This window comes from Camellia sinensis, unplaced genomic scaffold (genome assembly GCF_055761805.1).
Source record: "Camellia sinensis isolate YWXY unplaced genomic scaffold, ASM5576180v1 Unanchor12, whole genome shotgun sequence".
Taxonomy (NCBI): Eukaryota; Viridiplantae; Streptophyta; class Magnoliopsida; order Ericales; family Theaceae; genus Camellia; species Camellia sinensis.
This window is the reverse complement of record NW_028128998.1, coordinates 7,791,476-7,816,757: the sequence shown is the minus strand read 5'-3', so window position 1 is coordinate 7,816,757 and position 25,282 is coordinate 7,791,476. Positions and strand designations below refer to the sequence as shown.

General features: G+C 36.3%; 1 protein-coding gene across 1 annotated transcript; it reads left to right on the top strand.

The window, feature by feature from the left end:
* The first annotated feature begins 1,569 nt into the window (after positions 1 to 1,569).
* On the top strand, positions 1,570 to 19,912 carry LOC145814636 (MLO protein homolog 1-like). The gene is made up of 10 exons (XM_082911607.1): positions 1,570 to 2,159; positions 2,550 to 3,843; positions 3,947 to 4,007; positions 4,487 to 4,572; positions 4,671 to 4,745; positions 5,000 to 5,088; positions 5,228 to 5,277; positions 14,761 to 14,801; positions 15,014 to 15,092; positions 19,643 to 19,912. The coding sequence occupies exons 2-9, from the start codon at positions 3,739 to 3,741 to the stop codon at positions 15,044 to 15,046; spliced, it is 540 nt and encodes a 179-aa protein (XP_082767733.1). The 5' UTR covers positions 1,570 to 2,159; positions 2,550 to 3,738; the 3' UTR covers positions 15,047 to 15,092; positions 19,643 to 19,912.
* The last annotated feature ends 5,370 nt before the right edge of the window (positions 19,913 to 25,282 follow it).

Sequence of the window (25,282 nt, the reverse complement as noted above, 5' to 3'; positions counted from 1 at the left end):
TACAGGTTTTTATTTGAATTTTCATTTGTTTTTAGTATTTTTTAAATATTTTTAGTCAATTTATTTTCCTTTTTAGATATATCACGATTAGGTGTATCTAAAAAACAGAAAAAAAATTAATTAAAATATTAAAAACTAATTAATAAAAATAAATGAGAACAATAATTTAAAAAATTAAACCAAACATTTTCGTTTAAAAAATAAGTTGATTTTTTAATTTTTTTAACTATTTTAATCTGAACTAAAAATAGACTCAAACCCAATCCAACCATTCTTTCCGAACTATAGTCTTGAAGAATCTTTTCTAACTTTTGTTTTTATTTAAGATAATTTAAAAATCAATTTTTTTTTTTTTTTTTTTTTGTTGTTGTCTGTGGTGGATTTTCAAAATCTACCTACTCCGCGTCACTGACATCACTCACTCACTCCCCCCTTCTCTCTCTCTCTCTCTTTGGCTTTTTAATTTTTTTTAACTCTTTTTTTAAAAAAAATATAATGATTATAGATTGAATGTGATATTTTATTTGCTATGACTAAAATAATTTATTTTATCTTTTGTGACTAAAATAACCCCAAACCTCTTTGCTAAATAGCGCCATAATTTTGGGATTTGGCACTCCATAAATTTTAAAATATATTTTTTTAAATTTTTTTCTAGGAAAACAACATGGGTATCCTTTGAAATTTCCAGTCATTTATTTCAGCTCAATATATGTTTTAATCAAAAATATTTTTTAAGAATTTTTTTTTGATGTTTGATTGCGATCTTAAAATTAATGTGTCATTGGTTATATTAAGGGTTGGTTTGAGGTGTCCTAAAAAAGTGTACTTTTTATCTTTTTACGAAAAGATGTGCAGAAAAGTAGAGAGGTGATGTGATGAAAAAAAGATAAAAAGATAAAAAGATGAATTATATAGTTCATGTCAAACCAACCCTAATTGTGGTAATGTGGTGATAGCAATAAAATTTTAGTCTAAAAATATGTACTCTTTGAAGTAGAAAATATCCTATCAAATAATAAATAAATAAATATTTTATTTTTAAATAAATTTATTTTCAATTGATCTCGGAATCATTTTCAATCATACCAAACATAAAAAAATATGGATAATATTTTTATATAAATATATATATATATATATATATATATATCACTACTAGAAAAGTGACTTGTTGCGACTAATTTTTTGCGACTGACTATTTAACGGTCGCAAAAAATAATATTTACAACAACATCTGAGTCTTTCTTTTATTTATTTTGCCCCTTTCTTATTATACCTATGCCCTAACCCCCTTTTCACTTTCACTTTCCCGACGATTCACAAACACATCTCTCTCTCTCTCTCTCTCTCTCTCTCTAAGATTGTGATGAGAAGCAGCAGACAACAATGCCGGAGCTACTAAGGTTTGATGATCAGAACCAGTAGAGATCATTCGATTTCGTCATCTTCACCGTCGCATCCAACTTCAGCCTCTTGTTTTCCGCTTCTAGTAGCATCGATCATTGCTCCTTCACTTCTGATGTTCACAATCACGACTCTTTCGTCTCCCAACTCACTCAGGTTCCTTTTTTTTTCATTTCAATTTCATCTATTGGTGACTGCAGTGTTTGTGTAATATGACAAAGTGATTTTCAAATAATTCATTAAATGAAAGGATCACCATCTTGTAAGTGAAGTATCAATTGCACGAAAATGTTTGAGTACCTGGAGACCTATTGAATGGAAACGGTCTGATGTTTTAATCTGATGAATAAAGAGAAAGAAATACTCAATCTTGAGTTCCAAGTTAAATTGCAAATCCTAATTATGAAGACGGAATTGAAAAATAAACGTAGTTGCAAGATTGCAACACTGATGCTGGATTCAAGATGCATGAGACCTTAAAAATAAATAAATAATAATAATAACAAAATAAAGAAAGACATGAATTTAAATGATGAACTGGATTTATAGATTAAGGAATTGCTATGGCATTACCAACTATATTTTACTGCTCACTGAGTTAATTACTTTTCTGTGTTCAGTTAGCTTTTCCTTTGTCTATAATTGTGCTCCTTCCCCAGCTAATGCTGATCTTTTATTCCAGAGTCAAAAAGATATAAGGCTGTTATCATCCGAATTGATAGTCCTGGAGGTGATGCTCTTGCTTCTGATTTGTAAGTAGTGTTGTGTTCTATCATTATGATAGAAATTTAACAAGTAAAAACACGACATGTACATGTGTTGATGGCATGTATAAGGCTGTTACCATCCAAACCTATTGGAATTTGTTTTACATGTGAATGATTGAGGATCTGAGTATATTCATCTAATTATCATTTTAGATGTCAGTGTTCTTTCTCTATATTTAGTTTTGGATGTCATGTTTATAATTCCATTTACAGATTTATTTATATTCCTCATGCAGAGAATGAAAATTATAGGATTGCAATTGAATTCCTTTAGATTGTGTTTAGATTTTGCCGTTGTTGTTAATTTTTTTATTCACTTGAGTGTTTCTATTTGTCTTGATTATTGCCTTACAATTGAATTTGGTTGTTGTTTAGGGATGATTTGCAAATCCCTTCTTCTCCATACTTTCCAGCCTATGACTATGCCTATGCGCAAGGACATGGACAAGGACCGCCCCCAATGGTGCAAGAGCGTTTTCAGTGTGTTATCAGTCAGCTTTTTCAGCATGTAAGGGACTATTTTTTTGGTTTTCTATTCAACTCTGCTGTTGGTTTGTTTGTTTTCTCTTCTAGTATTTAACACTGCCTTGCCTTGGTGTTTTAATTGGACTCCCAAAAGGATAATACGTTGCGGTGGAGCTGTGGATCATGAATTGTAAATGGCTATTTGGGATCTCATGTCAGTTCAGTTGATCCTCTCATTTTTTGCATTTTTTGGATGGGAATTAATTTTTGTTTTTCTGCATTTGTAGGTAATCATCAATTTTTCAGTCATTTGTATTGTTCTACATATGAAAGTAGCTTAAAATTAATAAATAGCTGTGTATGAAGTGCTAAATGTTTCTTTATGCTCAACTCCGACATTAGTGTTAAACATTATGTTGTCATTTTGCTGAAAAAAGGTCTGGATTTGGGGACAGATTAAATTTTATTTTGTGACTTTTACTCTAGTAAAGAAAAACTGCAAGCATCAGTCTTGCAGATGTCATCCAAAACATTGTTGTCATGTGGCACTGATTCTGGCTTAGTTTGATCTGCAGATATGACGGGTTCGGATACATCCATTTGGTTGATCATATCTTTCCACAGGGTTACCTTATACGATTTATATTAGGTCCAATCATTTTTCAAAATCTAATACTAATATATTGACACGATTTTTGAGCTACGTGTTTCACTTTTAGTAGATTCTCATGTACCTGTTTTGAGTCATATTAGTGATTCTGTGAGCATCGCCAACTAGTGAAGCCTTTTGCAGGAGCTGTCTACAGAACTTTTTCAGATTTGCAGGGCAAGGGCTCTGCCTCCTACGCAATATGATGTTGTAACTTTCGAAATCATTTAGTTATTATGCTCTTTGTTTGTCTAATGGTCCCATTTTTTTTCTTTCATATTAACAGATCCATCTGACAGTAAAGTTATTAGAATGTTGGATTTATAATCCCCAAATGTTCTACTATGTAATCTGTTAGCGATTGGTACTTTAGACGTTCACACAAGCAAATATTTGAAATGTGAAGGTTGTATTGTACATGATCATCTACAATGTATTTGCAGATCATTAATGGAGTCTAAGTTGAGAAGTGGAACCACCCTCATTGTGGACCGCTATTCATTTTCTGGGGTAGCTTTTTCATCTACCAAAGGTCTTGACTTCGAATGGTGTAAGGTGTGAAGACATTCTTCAATTTAAAATTCCAATCTACATATCAGGCTATTTGGATGCAGCTATGTTTATCAAGTTTATTTATTATTTATTATTTATTCACCAGATGAAGAAATGGAAGGGTTGGGAATCAGATACGTCGTCTTTGGAATATCAATTCACCAATGGTAATTCCTTCCTGTTCTCAGTTCTCATTTAATTATTTTTTATATATGAAGATTGGGCCTAAGTTTGGGCCTTCGTAAATTTCAAATAGGGCCAGCTTAACGGCCCAGCTTAATGGCAACATTACATTATGGACCGAAATCTCCAGGGGCTGATTAATGTTAATTGTTGGGCTCCCAAAAAATAGTTTGAAAAATTGCCTGAAAATGAAGTGTGTAATTTGTTGTGCTACACTTGGAACAAATGTAATTCACATATTTTATTTTGAGCAATGATTAAGATTCCCACTCCCACAAGACCTCCATAAATCTGAACTACTCATGATGTATGAATGAACCTCACACATACATGGAGGGCTGTGATCACTTTGGGGATGTGGGCATCATCTCCAAAAGTGGTCCCAAACATTTTCCTTTTATTTTTTAGTAATTTTTTCGGATTTTGTAATATTATTGATGAGTTTTTTTTTTTTCTTAAACAGATCCAGCAAGATTTAGGTTTAGTCATCAGACTTCATTTGTGAGACGTCATACTAGATTTTCCAGAACTCCTGGGATCAGATGGATTGTAAGATTATAACTCAGAGTAATTATGAATTGTTCAAAATATCATAGCACATTGTCTAATTTCAAAGCATGATATGGGATTATAATTTTTTATTCCAGGTTGCATTCTTCAGGCAATTCTTTGGTTCGGTGTCAAAGGTGGAATATATAACTATGCGCAATGGGTTTATCAACGTAAGTGGGCTTCTTCATTTCCCCAGGATTTTCAAGTTGAATCTCAAATGATTGACATGTTCGATTTAAATTGAACAATATAATAAATCCACTATCAAATTCAAGTACAACACATCAATCATTTGATACTTAACATGAACACCCCTAGAAGCAACTCCAAACAGGGCCTAAAGTCCTTTTTAAAATGTTAATTATATGCATGACCAATTCTGGTATGTCCCAACAGATTAAGTCTGATAAATATATGTATGTAGGCACATTTTGCTCCAAATACCAAATTTAATTTCCACAAATATATTAAGAGATCCATGGAAGATGACTTCAAGGTGGTGGTGGGAATAAGGTAACTTCATCATTTCTTCTTTCAATATTGTCAACTATATTCCTCACTGGCTTTGGGAATATCATTTAATGAATCTACCAAGACACTTATATGCTAATGATTTTTTTTTTTTTTTTTTAAATTTGGGTTGATTTTGCAGTTTCCCACTGTGGGTTTTTGCTGTCATCTTACTGCTGCTGAATGTTTACAGTAAGCAAACATCTCTGTTTCTGTTTGATGATATCAGACTAAATTCACTTTTAGTCTTTCATGATTATATAAAATCATAATTTTTATATAGCGATCCCGGGTTTACCCTTGTTGTATAGTGATCCGGACATGTGTCCGTGGATGTTGGTGGTTGTTTATTATCTTGTTTACATCCTTTCTTACGTTGTATTTGAGTTATAGGATGTGTTGAGCGGGTTTGTTACAGGTTGGTTGAGTTTAGAAACCAAAACTAGTTGCCCAGATTTTTTGGCCTGTACGCTCGAGCGGAGGTGTTGGCGCTCGAGCGTAGATTACATCCATCCAGTATCTTGTTGTGCAGTGTTGTGAGCTCGAGCGTAGGGTTGGGAGCTCGAGCGTAGGTCTGTTTCTGCAAAAGTGCTGAGCGAGTGCATTCTGCGCTCGAGCGGGAGGTTGGCCGCTCGAGCGTAAGTCTGTGAGTGGCCGCTCGAGCGGGGTGTTTTACGCTCGAGCGTAGACCTGGGTTAAAGACCCGAAGTTGTGACTTTCCAAATCACTTTTTGCTTTCTCTTCTCTCTCTTACTTTTCCAAAATCACCATTGTTGAGCCTCTCACTCTAGATACTACCTTCTCTCTAGGTTTTGATCTAGTAGGAGTGATTTACTCACCTTTGGCCTTCACAAAAGTTGTGTTGATCGTCGAGAGCTTCCTTTTGATCTGAAAATTTTGAGGTTTGGAGCATTTTGGTTTTGGTCTTCATCTCCTTTGGGGCTCCGAATTTGAGGTAGGGATAACCTACTCCTCTCTATGGGTTTGTCTTTAAATTTTGGTATTTTGAGATGTTGGGCTTGGTTTGGTAATCTTGTAAAGGTTTGGGGCTTTTGTGTAATTTTACAAAGGTTGGGGTTTTATTCATAATAAACCTAGATGCATGTTTGGCATAGAAAAATGGAATGATTGTTGAATCATTGATGAAAATGGGACCTAAGGGTTGAAATGGTAATTATGGAAAATGGCCTAATTACATTGTTTAATTAATTGGGATAATTAATTGATGAGAAATGAGGAAATGAAATGTTGATTGAATATCCATTTGTGCATTTATTTTCTGTTTTAGAAATAACTGCTTTGGGCTATCGGTGGAGGATAGTCGTGATTGTTGTAGACAATGTATGTTGATTAGGCAAATTGAAACTAATCAATGGAATGTGTTATGAAACTTGACAGTTGCTAGAATACATTAATTGTTTGTATTGTGTGATTGTATATAGAACCAATGTGTTTATATACGTTGTGTGTAGAGGAGGAGATAGGGGATGTACTCCGCGGTTTAGGGGAAGATAGGGGATGGACCTCTAAACCGGATAGGTATTTGGAGGAGATAGGGGATGTACTCCGTAGACAGAGCTCATATGCTTGTCTAGAGAAGTGAAGATAGAGCTCATATGCTTATCTTTGTGAAGTATGAAGTGTGGATACAGCTTGTATGCTTATCTGTGGATATTGTTGATATACATATCTGTTGTGAAGTGTGGATACAGCTTGTATGCTTATCTGTGGATATTGTTGATATACATATCTGTTGAGAATGTGGATATAGCTTTTATGCTTATCTGAATGTGAGATATAGTTTTTATACATATCTGTGGAAATGATGATAGAGCTAGCATGCTTATCTGTTGAAAAGGGGAAAATGAAAAGTAATTGGGACTTGTAAGTCGTTGACATAAATATGTAATTTATGTGATTGAATCAGTGGTGACCAACTATCAATTGCTAATGTTTTAGTCATTGTCCATGGTTGGTTTAGTGTATTTCTACTGGGCTGTGGCTCACCCTATATGGGAACATCATTTTCAGGTACAGGAAGCATGCCACCTCCAAGGACATAGCTGGGAGGCTAGAGGCGGACATGTTTTGTTGTTTTACTTTTGATGTATTACATGTAACCTCAAGCCAAGGGCTTAATGTGTATCGAGTTAGTACTCTTTGTTGTAACCAAGTGTTAACTTGGAAAGCTGTAAGCCCGTAGGGCATTTTGTTATGATGTTAACATGTAATACTTATGTCTTGGAATTCTAATGAATGAAAGGAATGTGGTTAGTTTATATGTAAACGCATGTCTTATTTGATGGGTTTAATGTTATTATTTTGAGGGTGTTACAACTTGGTATCAAAGCGTACCGGGTTCGAATACTTTGGGTACGTGGGAAGTGATTAGAATCACAATGGGTTTGTCTCGCTTGGTAGAGACTTAGATGTAGTACCATATGCTATGTGCTCAATTGATAACATGCTTATGTGACTATGTGGGTATGGGATTTAATTTCTGGGATATTGATTGGATCCTTGAGTTTCTGGGAGTCTTGTTGGAAAAGCACTTGATCAACGCTGTTTCTAACCGGAACTCTAGTAACGTCTCGGGACTATCATTATCCGGAAATGAAATTCGTAAGTGCTTATGTGTTTATGTGCTTATGTGGAGTGAATTACACTTGTCCATGCATTAGGACGTGAGAGTTTAGTTTCGGCACACCTATGAATGTGCTAACGTTCTGTGTTGCCTTTATTAGGATGTCAGGGCGAGGAAGAGGTGCTAGGCGTGGTAGACCTGCAAGGCAGGAAGTACCGTTACCTGGTGAGATTCCGGCAGTACAGGAGGGGGTTGGTCAGGCCAATGTGGCCGAGCCAGTGGGTCAGCAGGCTATGGGTGCCTTGGCCAGAGAGATAGCAGGAGCTTTAGGTATTCTTAGAGCTGGGAATCAGGCAGCTGAGACAGGGCCTTCCTTCTTGAAGAGGGAGTTCTTTCGGTGTAATCCGGACGAGTTTATCGGGGATCCTAAAGAGCCACTTAAGGCAGATGAATGGCTCGAACAGACAACGAAGACGTTTGAGATGCTTGGCATCGAGGACGGAGCACTGAAAGTGACCTTGGCATCCTTTCAACTGAAGGGAGATGCGGGTCAATGGTGGAAATACGAGAAAGCTCGTGTTGGTGGTACTTGGGAAGCGTTTGTGAATGCTTTTCAGGAGAGGTTCTTATCAGCAGCAGCTAGGGAGAAGCTGAGGGATCAGTTTAGCCGGCTTAATCAGCAGGGCTTGTCAGTGGCCGAGTTTGAGGCTACTTTTACCAGTCTGTCTAGGTTTGCACCTGAACTGGTGGCGTCTGAGGAACGCCGTTGCTATGAGTTTGAGCGGAAGTTGAGGCGGGGCCTCAAGTTGAGAATTGGTGGGTCTTATATTCGAGAATATAGACACCTAGTGGACGCTGCAGCTCATATGGAGCTTATGATGCAGGAGGAGGATGAGGGTCAGAGAGGCTCCAAGAGGAGCCAGGATAGTCAGAGTGATGGCAGGAGACAGAAGGGTTATAACCCTCAGCAGTCTCAGGGTGCAGTCTCTAGATCGACCTTTCCAGTGCCTAGTGTAGGCTCGGGGAGAGGCAGTCAGGGAGAATTCACTTGTTACAAGTGTGGCCAGCTGGGTCACAAGGTTTCTGTTTGCCCGCAGAAGGGTGGGGGTCAGAAAGCTGCTTCTTCTTCAGCTAGACCGCCGAGTCAGAGTTTGGGCAGGGGGCAGCTCTTGATTTGTTATCAGTGTGGACAACCTGGGCACATGAAGAGGTTTTGCCCACAGTTGAGTGCCACTTCGGGAGCGTCTGGTTCTAGGCAGACGCAGGGTTTTCAGCCAGCTCAGTCTGTGCAGGCCTCGAGGGCCAATCCGGGAGCTTCATCATCCCAGTCTGTGCAGCAGTCTTTTGCTCCGAGAGGTGAGCAGGTAGACCAGGGGCCTACGGGGCGCGTGTATGCTGTTACCGCGCAGGATTTAGTACCGGCTCCATCAGTAGTGAGAGGTACTTTTCTGTTTTGCAACTCAGTTGCTAATGTGTTGATAGACACGGGTGCATCTCATTCTTTTGTATCTGCTGCATTTGCATCTGTTTTGGAATTGGAGTTAGCACAGTTAGCATCTCCTATTTGTGTGGTATCACCTTTGGGTGGTGAGTTGATTCTGAAACAGGGTGTTAGAGGATGTGATATAGAGGTCGCCGACTATAGGCTTCCTTTTCCGTTTGTTGTCATGCCCATGAAGGGTTTTGATGTTATTTTGGGTATGGACTGGTTATCGTCATACCGGGCTGTTATTGATTGCTACCGCCAGAGGGTTACATTGTGTACCTTGAGCGGGGAGTGGTTCCATTTCTTGGGAGACCGGGTTGGTAGTGTTTTGCCACCGGGGTATGATTCGCGAGGGCGAAGTGAGCTTAGTGGTCTACTTGCTAGCTTTGAGAGTAGTAAGTGTGATGAGACACTGATTGTGTTGCCGAGGGTGGTTTGTGAGTATTCGGATGTCTTTCCCGAAGATCTTGTTAGTTTGCCACCTCACCGAGAGATAGAGTTCTCTATTGATTTAGTGCCTGGTACGGCGCCGATTTCTATGGCACCTTACCGTTTTGCTCCAGCAGAGTTGGTTGAGTTGAAAGTTCAGCTCCAGGAATTGCTCGATAAGGGCTTTGTTCGCCCTAGTGTTTCACCGTGGGGAGCACCGGCCCTCTTTGTTAAAAAGAAAGATGGTGCCTTGAGATTGTGTATAGACTACCGGAAGTTGAATCGGGCTACGGTTAAAAATAAGTACCCTATGCCCCGTATAGATGATTTGTTTGACCAGTTGAAGGGTTCCCGTTGTTTCTCTAAGATAGACTTGAGATCGGGTTACCATCAGTTGAGGGTCAGGGAGGAAGATATTCCTAAGACGGCATTCCGTACGCGGTATGGCCATTACGAGTTTTTGGTGATGCCATTCGGACTTACCAATGCACCGGCAGTCTTTATGGACTTGATGAACCGGATTTTCCGGGAGTTCTTAGACCGATTTGTGGTTGTCTTCGTGGACGACATCCTTATCTATTCGTCTTCTAAGGAGGAGCACGAGGAACACTTGAGAGTGGTGCTTGAGTTACTTAGAGCCCATAGGCTGTATGCCAAGTTTGGGAAGTGTGAGTTCTGGCTGAGGGAAGTCAAGTTCTTAGGCCATGTGGTATCCGGGGAAGGGGTGTCTGTTGATACATCCAAGGTTGAGGCAGTGCAAGATTGGGCACAGCCTAAGAGTGTGTTTGAGATCCGCAGTTTTCTGGGATTAGCTGGGTATTACCGTCGGTTTGTGAAAGATTTCTCCAGGTTAGCGTCACCGTTGACTAGACTGACTCGGAAGGGAGTCAAGTTTGTGTGGAGTGAGACTTGTGAAAGGTCATTCCAAGAGTTGAAGGTTAGATTGACCACCGCTCCGGTGTTGATTATTCCGGAGAGAGGGTTGAGTTATGCGGTTTATTGTGATGCCTCACGAGAGGGTTTGGGTTGTGTGTTGATGCAAGAGGGGAAAGTGGTGGCTTATGGCTCACGTCAGTTGAAAATACACGAGAAGAATTACCCCACACATGACCTAGAGTTAGCAGCTGTGATCTTTGCCTTGAAAATCTGGAGGCACTACCTTTATGGTGAGAGGTTCGAGGTATTCTCGGATCATAAGAGTTTGAAGTATCTGTTTACACAGAGAGACTTGAATCTGAGGCAGAGGAGATGGATGGAGTTCATCGAGGATTATGATTTTGAGTTGCATTATCATCCGGGAAAGGCCAATGTTGTAGCCGATGCCCTTAGTAGGAAGACCATTAGTGATGTAGCTTGTATAGCCATCCGGGAATGGGTGATGTTGGGAGCACTTGGCGAGTTTGATTTGCTACTGGGCGAATCTGTTGAGGCTGCGGCCTTATTTTCTGTTGTGGTGCAGCCTACACTTGTGATTAGAGTGTTAGAGGCACAGAGAGGTGACCTTGAGGTAGAATCCCTCCGAGAGAAGATCTCCAGTGGGAAAGTTGAGAAGGGTTTGACGGTGTATCCCGACCTGAGTGTGAGATACCGAGACCGTTTGTTTGTACCGGGGGCTTGCCGTGAGGAAGTACTCCGAGAGTTTCACCATTCGCGCCTTGCGGTGCATCCGGGAGGTACTAAGATGTATCAGGATTTGGGTCGCCAGTTTTGGTGGCGGGGTATGAAAAGAGATGTGGCTGTTTTCGTATCGAAGTGCCTTACTTGCCAGCAAGTGAAGGCCGAGCATCAGAGGCCAGCGGGTTTGTTGCAACCCTTGCCTATTGCCGAGTGGAAGTGGGAGCATGTCACTATGGACTTCGTTGTAGGTCTTCCGAGGACTCAGCGGGGTAGTGATGCTATTTGGGTGGTTGTAGACCGGTTGACTAAGTCGGCGCACTTTATTCCTATGCGCGTGAGAGATTCGGTAGATCATCTTGCCGATTTGTATATTCGGGACGTAGTGAGATTGCACGGGGTCCCAGTGACGATTGTCTCAGATAGAGATCCTCGTTTTACTGCTAGGTTGTGGCAGAGTTTGCAGAGTGCACTGGGCACTAAGTTGACCTTTAGTACGGCTTATCATCCTCAGACTGACGGGCAGTCCGAGCGTACTATTCAGATCCTCGAGGATATGCTTCGGGGTTGTGTCCTGGACTTCAGTGGGACGTGGGAGAGGCACTTGCCATTGGTAGAGTTTGCCTACAACAACAGTTTTCAGTCTAGCATCGGTATGGCACCGTTTGAGGCCTTGTATGGCCGACCGTGTAGGTCTCCAGTTTGTTGGGCCGAGGTGGGTGATGCACCTTTGTTGGGTCCGGGAAGAGTGGGAAATTATCCCCTCGGTTTATTGGTCCTTTTGAAATCCTTGAGAGGATTGGTGAGGTTGCTTATCGGTTAGCCTTACCGCCGCAGTTGTCCGGAGTGCATGACGTGTTTCATGTGAGTATGCTTCGGAAGTATGAGCCAGATCCATCACATGTGTTGGATTGGACTGATTTAGAGGTAGATGAGGATGCCTCGTATGAGGAGAGACCGGTTCGGGTCTTGGATAGGCGGGATCAGGTCCTGCGTGGCAAGACCATTCCTTTGGTGAAAGTCTTGTGGAAACATCACGGAGTGGAGGAAGCCACTTGGGAACGTGAGTTGGAAGTCCGAGAGAAATATCCGGACTTGTTTGTTAATGTGTGATCTTGTATTTAAATTTTACATTATGTTGAACTTAAGAGCTTTTATATATGTCTTAAGTTGTGAAACATTGAGAATGTTTTGACTATTGGTAGTATGTTTTGGAACTTGCCTCATATGGAAGTTGAATGTAACACTATATATGTTGAATATATTGTTGACATTGGAAAGTTAGTGCATAATGTTGGTGCATGTTAATAATACATATGTTGTTTACATATTGTGATATGTCTCTTGTTAAAGGGATGGGATGACCGGTAATGGGTCGAATTGTTGAATGTTAAAATGTACCATTGTTTAAAATGGAGGAAAACTCGTTTTGAAAACTTGTGCTTAATTTCGGGGACGAAATTCTTTAAGGGGGGGAGGTTATAGCGATCCCGGGTTTACCCTTGTTGTATAGTGATCCGGACATGTGTCCGTGGATGTTGGTGGTTGTTTATTATCTTGTTTACATCCTTTCTTACGTTGTATTTGAGTTATAGGATGTGTTGAGCGGGTTTGTTACAGGTTGGTTGAGTTTAGAAACCAAAACTAGTTGCCCAGATTTTTTGGCCTGTACGCTCGAGCGGAGGTGTTGGCGCTCGAGCGTAGATTACATCCATCCAGTATCTTGTTGTGCAGTGTTGTGAGCTCGAGCGTAGGGTTGGGAGCTCGAGCGTAGGTCTGTTTCTGCAAAAGTGCTGAGCGAGTGCATTCTGCGCTCGAGCGGGAGGTTGGCCGCTCGAGCGTAAGTCTGTGAGTGGCCGCTCGAGCGGGGTGTTTTACGCTCGAGCGTAGACCTGGGTTAAAGACCCGAAGTTGTGACTTTCCAAATCACTTTTTGCTTTCTCTTCTCTCTCTTACTTTTCCAAAATCACCATTGTTGAGCCTCTCACTCTAGATACTACCTTCTCTCTAGGTTTTGATCTAGTAGGAGTGATTTACTCACCTTTGGCCTTCACAAAAGTTGTGTTGATCGTCGAGAGCTTCCTTTTGATCTGAAAATTTTGAGGTTTGGAGCATTTTGGTTTTGGTCTTCATCTCCTTTGGGGCTCCGAATTTGAGGTAGGGATAACCTACTCCTCTCTATGGGTTTGTCTTTAAATTTTGGTATTTTGAGATGTTGGGCTTGGTTTGGTAATCTTGTAAAGGTTTGGGGCTTTTGTGTAATTTTACAAAGGTTGGGGTTTTATTCATAATAAACCTAGATGCATGTTTGGCATAGAAAAATGGAATGATTGTTGAATCATTGATGAAAATGGGACCTAAGGGTTGAAATGGTAATTATGGAAAATGGCCTAATTACATTGTTTAATTAATTGGGATAATTAATTGATGAGAAATGAGGAAATGAAATGTTGATTGAATATCCATTTGTGCATTTATTTTCTGTTTTAGAAATAACTGCTTTGGGCTATCGGTGGAGGATAGTCGTGATTGTTGTAGACAATGTATGTTGATTAGGCAAATTGAAACTAATCAATGGAATGTGTTATGAAACTTGACAGTTGCTAGAATACATTAATTGTTTGTATTGTGTGATTGTATATAGAACCAATGTGTTTATATACGTTGTGTGTAGAGGAGGAGATAGGGGATGTACTCCGCGGTTTAGGGGAAGATAGGGGATGGACCTCTAAACCGGATAGGTATTTGGAGGAGATAGGGGATGTACTCCGTAGACAGAGCTCATATGCTTGTCTAGAGAAGTGAAGATAGAGCTCATATGCTTATCTTTGTGAAGTATGAAGTGTGGATACAGCTTGTATGCTTATCTGTGGATATTGTTGATATACATATCTGTTGTGAAGTGTGGATACAGCTTGTATGCTTATCTGTGGATATTGTTGATATACATATCTGTTGAGAATGTGGATATAGCTTTTATGCTTATCTGAATGTGAGATATAGTTTTTATACATATCTGTGGAAATGATGATAGAGCTAGCATGCTTATCTGTTGAAAAGGGGAAAATGAAAAGTAATTGGGACTTGTAAGTCGTTGACATAAATATGTAATTTATGTGATTGAATCAGTGGTGACCAACTATCAATTGCTAATGTTTTAGTCATTGTCCATGGTTGGTTTAGTGTATTTCTACTGGGCTGTGGCTCACCCTATATGGGAACATCATTTTCAGGTACAGGAAGCATGCCACCTCCAAGGACATAGCTGGGAGGCTAGAGGCGGACATGTTTTGTTGTTTTACTTTTGATGTATTACATGTAACCTCAAGCCAAGGGCTTAATGTGTATCGAGTTAGTACTCTTTGTTGTAACCAAGTGTTAACTTGGAAAGCTGTAAGCCCGTAGGGCATTTTGTTATGATGTTAACATGTAATACTTATGTCTTGGAATTCTAATGAATGAAAGGAATGTGGTTAGTTTATATGTAAACGCATGTCTTATTTGATGGGTTTAATGTTATTATTTTGAGGGTGTTACATTTTATCTTCTAAAACTTGTGTAGGCTGGTACACGCTTGCCTGGATCTCATTAGTGCCACTCATTGTAAGTAAGACATGTAAGTAATTTGGAAGTTCCTTACTGGAAACACTTCATCGCTTGAATTGTTCAAATTACTTCTCTCTGCAAAATTGTTGAATATGCTGTTCATTTCATGGCTGCTACATGTGCTTTGAATATCAATCAGACATGTTCTATTTAGGAAAGAAAAAATTCTAGATCTAATATTTTTTTAACTCTCGTTTCTGTTATTACAGGTCAAGCCCAAACCTAACTCAGCTAGCATATAAGGACTTCTGAGAGACTTAATGTTGACAGTTATTTCATTGATTTAAGGTTAGACAACGACCTCAATGCCTTCATTTCAAACTAATCGATGCGTGTTTTCTCACTATCTATAACTGAGTTGTAGGATTTTAAATTAGTTTTAGCATGATTGGATTGATTGATTGTGATTAAATTAGTTTTGTGAGCAAGCATTGTTAGGATAGACGTTCTCACTTAGAAGCGTGCTTATGAGATAAGCCATGGGGCACTAATGTTAGTTTTCAAGTCCAAGTTTGATGAAAACTTTCAAAGTTCATGGCTGCTCTAAGATTTCAAGATAAACTATGCTCCTTAGTGTTTTTTACCTAACATTTTTAAGAGAAAAATTTCAAATCCAAGCAGTTTAAAACTTATATTTCAAATCTATGTTCTATTTTACGAAGTCGTGTTTTCAAAATGCGACTGTAACTTCGAAATCTTGTTTGAAAACATAACTTGGGGGGTTTTGGGGATTGACTTGTTCAAAGTGTTTAGTTTCAGCACTGTGTCGAATGGGAAATGTGGCAATGCTTGGCTTGAACCAGAGGTCGTTGCTGCATAAATGTATGTGTTTTTGGCACCTGAGTAGTCTTGATTTATCACTGGGAAATCTGATGCTTTTTTCCATTCATTCAATGACTTCACTGAACATTCTTGGCATTCACCATTTGCATCCAAGTTTATTGACACCTGCATTAATGTAGACAAATCTAGCTTATACTCTAATCAACTTAAACCCTCTTTAATTTCTTGGCAATAGATGCAAAGGCCCAAAAATTAGATGACCTTTTGTGATAAATCTTGGGAAAATTCTAAATGTACTGAATTTGATCATGCAACCTAACACAATTCTCTCACTGAATCGAATCGGATTCTGTGCATGTAGAAGAATGATAAATTTTGTGGGCACATGATTTTGTGTCCTTAAATCCCTTGATTCTTCTGTCTCAATCCACTTTCAACTATTAAATCAGGTGTTTGAGATTTATGTATATTGAAATTATATAATTCAATACCTCACAATCTTAACCACATATGGTGACATTCAATGACAAAATTTGATTTTGAAATGAAACCCACTAAAATAACATACTAGCCTTATAGTTTGTAAAATAAGTTTTGCAAATTTCATCTGTATGTATCAGTTTATGTACTCATAGAAAAATATCTAGAAATGTTTCAAAACATGGAATGTGTAATCCGTACCAAATCAAGTTTATATTATATTCTACTTATTCATAAATCTCTCTTCATCTACTTATATTCTACTTAGTTTAAAATATTTTTTTATGTTTCAATAAGTTTTATGGGTGATATAATTACCAAAATACCCTTAATAATATTCGCATTAATGGTGAATGTTTCATGATATGAATATTCACACTGTTAAATATGAATGTTCACATCAAATCTTTAAAAAAATATATATGAATGTTTACATTATCAAGTTGCTAAAAATTCAAAAAAAATTTGTAAAGATAAAATTGTCTATAATATACCTTAAATATGATAATTAAGATTTGTTTAATCAAATATCCAAATGATAGGACTTATTGCAATATAAGAATATGTTATGAATTAATTGAGATACAAGTATTTGAAAAAGGGTTTTCTAATAAATCCTCCTATTTATTTTTGAGGCAACAATTTTTCTCCCAAAAGTATAGTAATCGTTTGTCCATTTTTAACCTATTCGAGAGCTAATAACCATGCAGATTTCTAGTCAAAGTGATGCATTTAAACTCTTACTTATGCAAATTTTTAAAAGGGGAAAGAGACAAGTGGCCTATTATGCATTTAAACTCTTACTTATGCATTTACTCTTACTTATGTAACTTGGAGTTGTTTTTTTAATGTCATGAGGAAAGAGACAAGTGGCCTATTATGAAATATGTTAGCTGTTTCAGATCCTTCCAATTTAGATTAATTTTTAAATTTTATTTTTTATTTTTTTAATGTTCATTGTTTTGTTAATTAGCTAGAAGGTTTAAGAAATGAATGTGGATGCTATTATTTGAAAGCTAATATCCATGCAGATTATCTTTAGAGTGAGTGACCTAATTCTGGGAAGTTGTATTAACAATTGTACTAGAAAGCAACACCAAACTGCCTTTTTCTTTTTTTTTTCGCTTGATTTGGATGCTGTTTATGGTAGTCTGTTTGTTTGTTTCATTTTGTTCTCTTCTTGGCTTTATATTCTCAATTCTGGATCAAAATAATTCAAACATCACAATCTACTAACTTTATTCATCTACAATGGTAGCGTAGATAGTAGACTGTCATTGGGTCTAACATGAGTAGTTTGATTGAGGTATTGCCAAGAGGAGTTGAGTAGAGTTGTGCATTGTATGAAACTTCGCATACCCTAAGCGTCTAAAATCTTATTAACAAATGCCCCTACACTCCTAAACAAAATCCCACGAATGCACAACTTCCTCATTATGTTTTGAAAATCTAAATGAAAAATGGACAAAATAAGACACCTCAAGCTAGCCTGATTGTAATTGCATGCTCTTGGTGCATACTGCCCATATTTTCGTTACAAATAAAAGAGCATCACATGCCTTGGGTGTCACATTAGAAACTTTACAGATGTTATTCCAACTCATCGCAAGGGATAACCACATTGGGGGGAAACAAAATAAAAAAAATAAACTAATTTATGACGAAAGTAATATGATCAAAAGCAATATTACATTAGGCCATGGTGGCTTCTCAATGTATTGCATCAATGATCTATCTTCTGGAAAAATTATTGAACAGGTTGAATCTAAGATCATTAGCAGCCCCTTCATTTATTGATGAGATCACACAGCGTGTGACACAAGACGTTGAGTCTAGGTTCACTACGATGATCAAGAACCTAACGGCACGTGTTTTGTTCTTAGAGTCACAGGGTATGGCTGGGAGTATGAGCTTGAGAGAGGTGCAATACTTACAAATTGACGAATTTTACGTTTTATCAATTTGCATATATACATATGGAAATTATTAACACATTATACTAACATATTGTAGGTGTCAGATGCATCTAGTGGGCAGCAAGCTTCAAAAGAAAATGAATAGGTATGCCACTCTACTATATTTCTGCATGTATTTATGATATTTGCTGTGTATGAAGTTCTTGAAGGATATCACTATATTTCCCCATGCATGTATTTGTGATATTTGCTGTGTATGAAGAGAATGTATGCAGCACAAATACTCAATTTTTCATGCCCTACGCGAAAGAACAGGTACATTATGTCATTTATTAATTATATGGCTTCAAATGATTAAGAACCTAGCTATCCACCAACTTGATATTGAATGAAACACATGAATTTCTAGAACATTATAAAACCAATATAGAAAAAGTAGAAGCATCAGTTTTTATTGAACTACCAATTAGATTACCCAAATATAACACCTCTACTGCAATGAAGAGCGCAGAACTATATATATAAACATGTGCTGGAATAAACAAAGTTACAGGTCCCATGTTCACTCAATAAACACCTCTACTGCAATGAAGAGCGCAGAACTATATATATAAACATGTGCTGGAACTATATATATAAACATGTGCTTTTGGTATTCCTTGTGCAATGTTTAACTGAATTCTCTCTAATCATGATGAGGCTGGTTCTGTTTCTGGGGCTGGGGCTGGGACAATCACAGTACAAAGGAATGTCGGAACTATATATATAAACATGTGCTGGAACTATATATATAAACTGTGATTTTCTCTCTAAACTGTGAACTATATATATAAACTGTGAACTATATATATAAACATGTGCTGGAACTATATATATAAACTGTGATTTTTATATACATATTATGCGTATATACTGTGATTTTCTCTCTAATCATGTGCTGGAACTATATATATAAACATGTCCTATCTTTGATTTTCTTTTATGGACTGCACTGCCCTTCAATCAATACTGTACAATCACAGTACAAAGGAATGTCGCAGGTTTTCCTTTGACAACAGAAATAATCAGAATAGCTTATAGATATGCCATTAACTCTGTCTGGCAACATGTTTAAATCCACATGCATCAGCAGAAATACATTGAATTCGATAGTGGATTTTGAATTTTTAATTTGGATATCAAAATTGTTTTGAGGATTTGAAATTCAAGAGTAGTGAACAAATGGTGCCAGTATTCCAGTCCTTCCATCTGATGTTTCTTAGTAATTTAATTAACTGTATGACTTATCAAATGGTGGGCCTTATATTATATTTGGTGCTGGTATGATGAGATTAGGATGTTATTGTAATCACTAGGCATCTTCCAATAGCTGCCTTTTGTAGACCCTAGTGCTTCCCGGCTGCTTTCTCTAGACCTTGATAAGTGGAGTTTTGGGCTCCTTTTTGATGTCTTGCCTAGAAAAATTACTAGGATTCTTCCCCTATAAAAACCATGTACTTTACCCCTAAGGTTTTTTTTTTTTGCATTTCAACATTTCGAAAGTGATTTTTTACGTTACGGGCATTTTATGTACTACTTCAAATATATATGTACCTGATGGAAGAATTTTGTGCACGGGTAATTTTAACTAATTTGATTATTCGGATTGCATCTTTGCAGGTGGTTGCAGGTATGACCGGTAAAAAACAAGGGTAGTATGGATATTAGAAGTAAGCAATGATTTGTCTTATCCTGCCTCCATTCCCCTTCCCCTCTTACTCTGATTAGAGATTGGAATAAGATTTTTTTATCATGTGAGAACAAAGAATTATTGTTGCTACTGGTTATTCACCTTTATTTTTGCTTGTGGATTTTAATGCTGTTAAAACATGTGGTTTCTCATGCTATCAATCGGAATTGGATGAGCTCCATAAGAAGCTTAGTTCTGCATGTTTGGTTGTCTTTACTTGATTGCATTTTTATGTCTTCTCACAATGATGTTCCCAGTCCTTGAAAGGCCTCGTGTTAGATCTTAAACCTTTAGTTCATCATTTGGGCTTTAAAATGCTTGTGCTTCATTGACACGCCTTTTATAAGTTCTATTAGTAGTATTGTATACTGGAAGTGTTTTGACAGATATTACCCCAACTGGAATATGATGAAAAAAAGTTTCACATATTAAAAGTAATTGTTTAATTGTGACATTTTTTGTTTTTATTTTGTTCAAGCTTTAATATTTGAAGAAAATAGTAAGAATATCTAGAGGTTAGCTGTGGGTTTGATTTGTCTAATTTGTTTGATAAACAGCTGGATAGGTAAAAGGGCTTTAATGTTTCACAATTTGTTTATTTATTTATTAATTTTTATTTTTATTTTTAATTTTTTGCGACGGTAACAAGATGGTCGCCAAAGATCATGTTAGTATTTTTCTTTGTTTTTTGCGACGGCAAAATAGGGGTCGCCATAAGTAGTTTAGGTGGTCGCAAATAATTTGCGACCGTTGTTTTGCCATCGCAAAAAGTATTTGCCACCCCCATATTCGCGACCCCCATTTGCCGCCGTCGCATGGGCCGTCGCAAAAAGTCTTTTGCGACTGTTTTTTATTATTTGCGACGGTTTATGGCGGTCGCAAAAAGTATTTTTTTTAGTAGTGTATATATATATACCGAAACAAACAGACCATCAATATAGAATAAAGTCAATGGTAAACAAAGTATATAATTTTAATTTACCAAAAAAATAATATAATTTAATGATATTAATATTTGGAGTATTTATTTATAAATCCCTTTTCACTTATGTTTCGCTTAATTCAAATTATTTTTTATATTTTAATAAGTCTTATGAATGATATAGCTATCAAAATATCTCTAATAATAATATGGTGAAGTGCATTAATGTTCATATTGACCATGTAAATATTCACATCAATGTTTCATGATGTGAACATTCACACTGTCAAATTTATTTAATACAAATATTCACATCATCAAATTGTTAAGGTTTCAAAAAATATTTATAAAAGTAAAATTGTCTATAAAATATTTTAAATATAAAAATTAAGATTTAATAGATCAAATATTTAAAATAATATAATTTATTAAAATATAAGAGTATCTTATTGACTCATTGGAATACACTTAAAAAAATATTTTAATAAACTTTTTTTAATATTTATTGTTTCTTTGACCGGTCAAAACGTAATTATATAAGGAGAAATTATTTGATAGTTGTAAAGAAAAGCTCCACACTATATATGTTGCTATCTTATTGGTGTTGTTTGGTGTAGGTGTTAAAACAGATTATAGATTATAATTTAACAGATTATAGATTATGACTTTAATCAGAAGCTGTTAATCTGTTTGGTATAGCTGTTAGATTATAGATTTAAGTTGCTGAGTAGTGTTTGTTAAATAAGCTGTGAAGTAGCTTTTTCAATTAACTTTTATTTTTTATTATTCACTATTTGTTTACATTTCTCATAAAAAATAATAATAATATTTTATAGTCCATTTGTGTCTTTTTCTATTTTTAAAAAAATAAAAAATAAAAAAAATCTAAGAGTATAACCGTGAATTAATATGTTCACAACACAAGTTGATAATCAGAAGCAAGGGGTGAACAGCTTCTCAGAATCAGCTTTTTTGACTTAAAATAAGTTATTAGAATCAGAAGCTGTTTAAAATAAATTTAACCAAACAGTCCAAAATAACTTTTTAAAAGCCAAAAGCCATAAGTTGGCTCAAAAAAGCCCTACCAAACACCCCCATTGTCTGGTGTGGAAAATTTAAGTTAGAGGGGTTTTACATCACTTATTTAAAGTTATTTATTTAGATAAGTGTAATTATTTGTATCATATTACTTATTTATTTATTTATATATTTTTTTTATAAAAAGTACAATAACATATATACTTAGATCATTTTAAATACTTGTTAAACTAATAAAATATAACACCATATGTAACCCAAAAGTACCATATAATTTTTCCTATATAAACCATTGTCCAAAATTTTTAGTTTGCCCATTTTGTTTATTTTTTCTATGGCTTATTTTAAAAAATAGATTAAAAATCACTTTTTAATTTTTAACCTATTTTTATTTCTCACAAAAAATAAAAAATAAAAAAATAATTTTTAATCATCAATTCAAAACACTCCTACATATAAAAAATGTGGTACTACTTGTGAGAGTTTATTTTTATATAGTTTATAAGTCATTGCACTGTTCTGCTTGGGTACGTGACAGTGTTGAAAATGTGGTTGCTTGCATGTGATCATGTGCCGGTTTTGGGGAATCTAAATAATAAAGCATCAGTGAAAAGTCACTTTAACCTTTGCCCAAAAAGAGAATGAATAGTGATGTAGTCAAGATCAGAGCAAGTCTTGTTTGTTTGTCTACGATGCATGTGACAATGTGCCTGTTTGTCCACCTACCTACCTTCCTTCTTCTTTTTTTTCTCTCTCTCTCTCTCTTATTTTTGTTGGGAGTATATGTCAAGAAATGTGAAAAAATAAGGTAGCATTTGGTAGAATTTTATAAATATAATTTAAGAGTATGAGTTATATTTTGAGTTTGTGTGTTGTGAAATTATGATTTGAGTGTAAAAAATTTATTTGGTAAAGAGTTTTGAAAATAATTTTGAAAAGAATTTTAATTTGAGTGGAAATTGTTGATGTGACATTTAAAATTTGATACAAAAATTTACAATTCATACAACTCAAAATTATTTTAAAGCACATAAAATTTTTTAAAAATTTCAGAAAATATTTTTTTCGATTATATATCAATTGAAAAAAAAAATTGTAAAAAAAAAAAATCACTATTCCGGTCAACCAGCTGAACGTCCCGTTTTGAAAAAAAAAATTAAAACACGTGCTCGGTTTTGACAGAACAGACAAAACGCTTTGTAGAGCTGTAGAAAATTAATTTCACAGCTCCATCCAAACACCATACTCAAACTACCACGTTGAATCACATTTTGAAATCACAACAAAACACAACACAAATTTTTGAGATTTGATTTGTGATTATATTTTAATTTTAAAATATGAATATTAATTTTAACCAAATAATTAAAAATAAATTGACATAATGATTTAATGTGAAAAATTATAATTGAAGCACTTCTAATTATGATAAAAAAAATTATGGACAAAAGTCACAAAACAATACACTAAAATAAAAAGGAATTACACAAGTGGTACTTAATTACCTAATGAATCCACGCCCGAATTGAACCGACGCAAATGTGCCTCTTTCATTACCGTTTTCACTTCGAAATTGTCTCACCCAACGTTAAATTCACAACGTTGATGTCGAATCTACGATAATTAGCTACTCCAGAATCTACCAAAACTTTAAGCTCAAATTTTTCGGAATCCACCAAAGAGCGCCTCTCTCTTTTGTGGACGAAATAATAAGAACAACCCTTGATGTTAGACAATCTGTAGTTTGTTGATCAATCGATCACTTTCTATACACCAAGGAAACTCATATAAAACAGTCTCCATTAGAAAACACTTTGTCTTTTCTTTTTCTTTAAGATTTTGGACGGCTTCAAACTTAAAAATAGCAAACGACGCACTTTATAGGAAATAGAGCCGCGACGACCGCTCGAGCGCACACTTCACCCACTACGGGAAATGTTCGTTTTAACGGCGTTTATATAATGGCGTTTTCTTAAACGTCATCTTTTTTAATATTTAACGGCGTTTTATAAACGTCGCCTTTTGTGCTAATCAAAACGGCACCGTTTAGTTGATAGAAAACGCCTCCGAAATGTGTTATAATCTCTCACACCCTTTCCCTCCCTCTTGAGACTCTCATTCTTTACTCTTCAATCTCAGAAAGAAGATGCCTCGAATCTCTCGCTCACTCTCTCGCTTCAGCTCGGTGATCCCTTAAATCTCAGAGTGATTTCAGAATAGGAATCGATTGGAATCAGCTCGGTGATTTAATTTGTTTACCTATTCCATTTACATAGAAATCACTGAGAGGTAAACCTATCTACATCAAGCTTCAGAATCGATTTCATTTACCGAGAGGTAAACCTATCTGCATCAAGTCGATCTGCATCAAGCTCAGTGATTTTGATTTCGATTTCATTTTTTTTTCTCTCTCACTCATTTTCACTCTTCTCTGTCACCAGACTCATCTCTCTCTCTCTCTCTCTCTCTCTCTCCTCTGTCGATCTCATCCATACTTACCGTCGCTGCTATCTGCTCATTATCACCTCAGATCGATAGCTACAGTGGTAGAAGAGGATGGCGGTGGTGGTGCTCATTGAAGAAAAGAACAAGAGACGAGATCTGAAGGATTTCGAACTAATTAAAGCCAGATCTAAAGGTTTCAAAGAACACCTTATCCAAATATGGGGGTTTCGAATCAGATATGTTGGTAAGCTCCTTCAAATCCTTCCGTTTTCAGTAAAAACCTCTTTTCATCAACTTCTGTATATGTTTGTGTATGTGTGTGTGAGAAAGTGATGAAGAAGAGGCTGTAGTGTTCTTGATTTTCCCTCTTTGTTTCTTGAATTCTATAAATCTCACCAACAACAATGGTCAAGTTTTATGTTTCTGTTCTCTCTCTCTCTCTCTCTATGTATATATATATATATATATATATGTATATCCACATATCCAAGATTTGTATATTTATATATTTGTTGTTTCAGCTGCTGAACAAAAAAATGCTTGAAGAGAGAAAGAATAAGAGAGAGAGAGAGAGAGAGAGAGAGAGAGAGAGAGAGAGAGAGAGTTGTGTTTTTGTTTTTACTTTTGTTTTTCATGCCTTTTGTTTCTTTTAAGAGGTTAAATGTGGTGTTCATTTCTGTTTCTTGTGTGGTATGAGACCAGAGGCAAGTGGTATCATTGGAGATCTCTGGTATCATTTTTTAATGATTTGGTTTGTTTTGGTGTACTTTGGAGATCTGTCGTATCATTTTTTTAATGATTTGGTTGTTTCTATTTCAGCTTCGACTTTCTCTTCTCAAGACTACACAGGGGCATCCTATGGTGAGAGTCCTGTCTTTTGAGAGCATTTTTATACTTATGCAGTCTTTGTTTGTTGGTTGCTGAGAAAATGTAGATGTAAAGAAACTAGGATTGAATTTAAATTATTGCTCTGCTTTGTTAGAAGGAAATATAGGAAACAAAATTTATTAAAATATGATGTTAGGTTTCTCACGATTTTGGCTCCCAAATAGCCAAGAATCTAGCAGCCAACAAGTTTTGGCTGATTTGAAATTATTTTATTATTATTTTTTAAATCATGGAGTTTTTTTGCTTGTTGAAACAAAAAGAACATGAATTGTAGGAG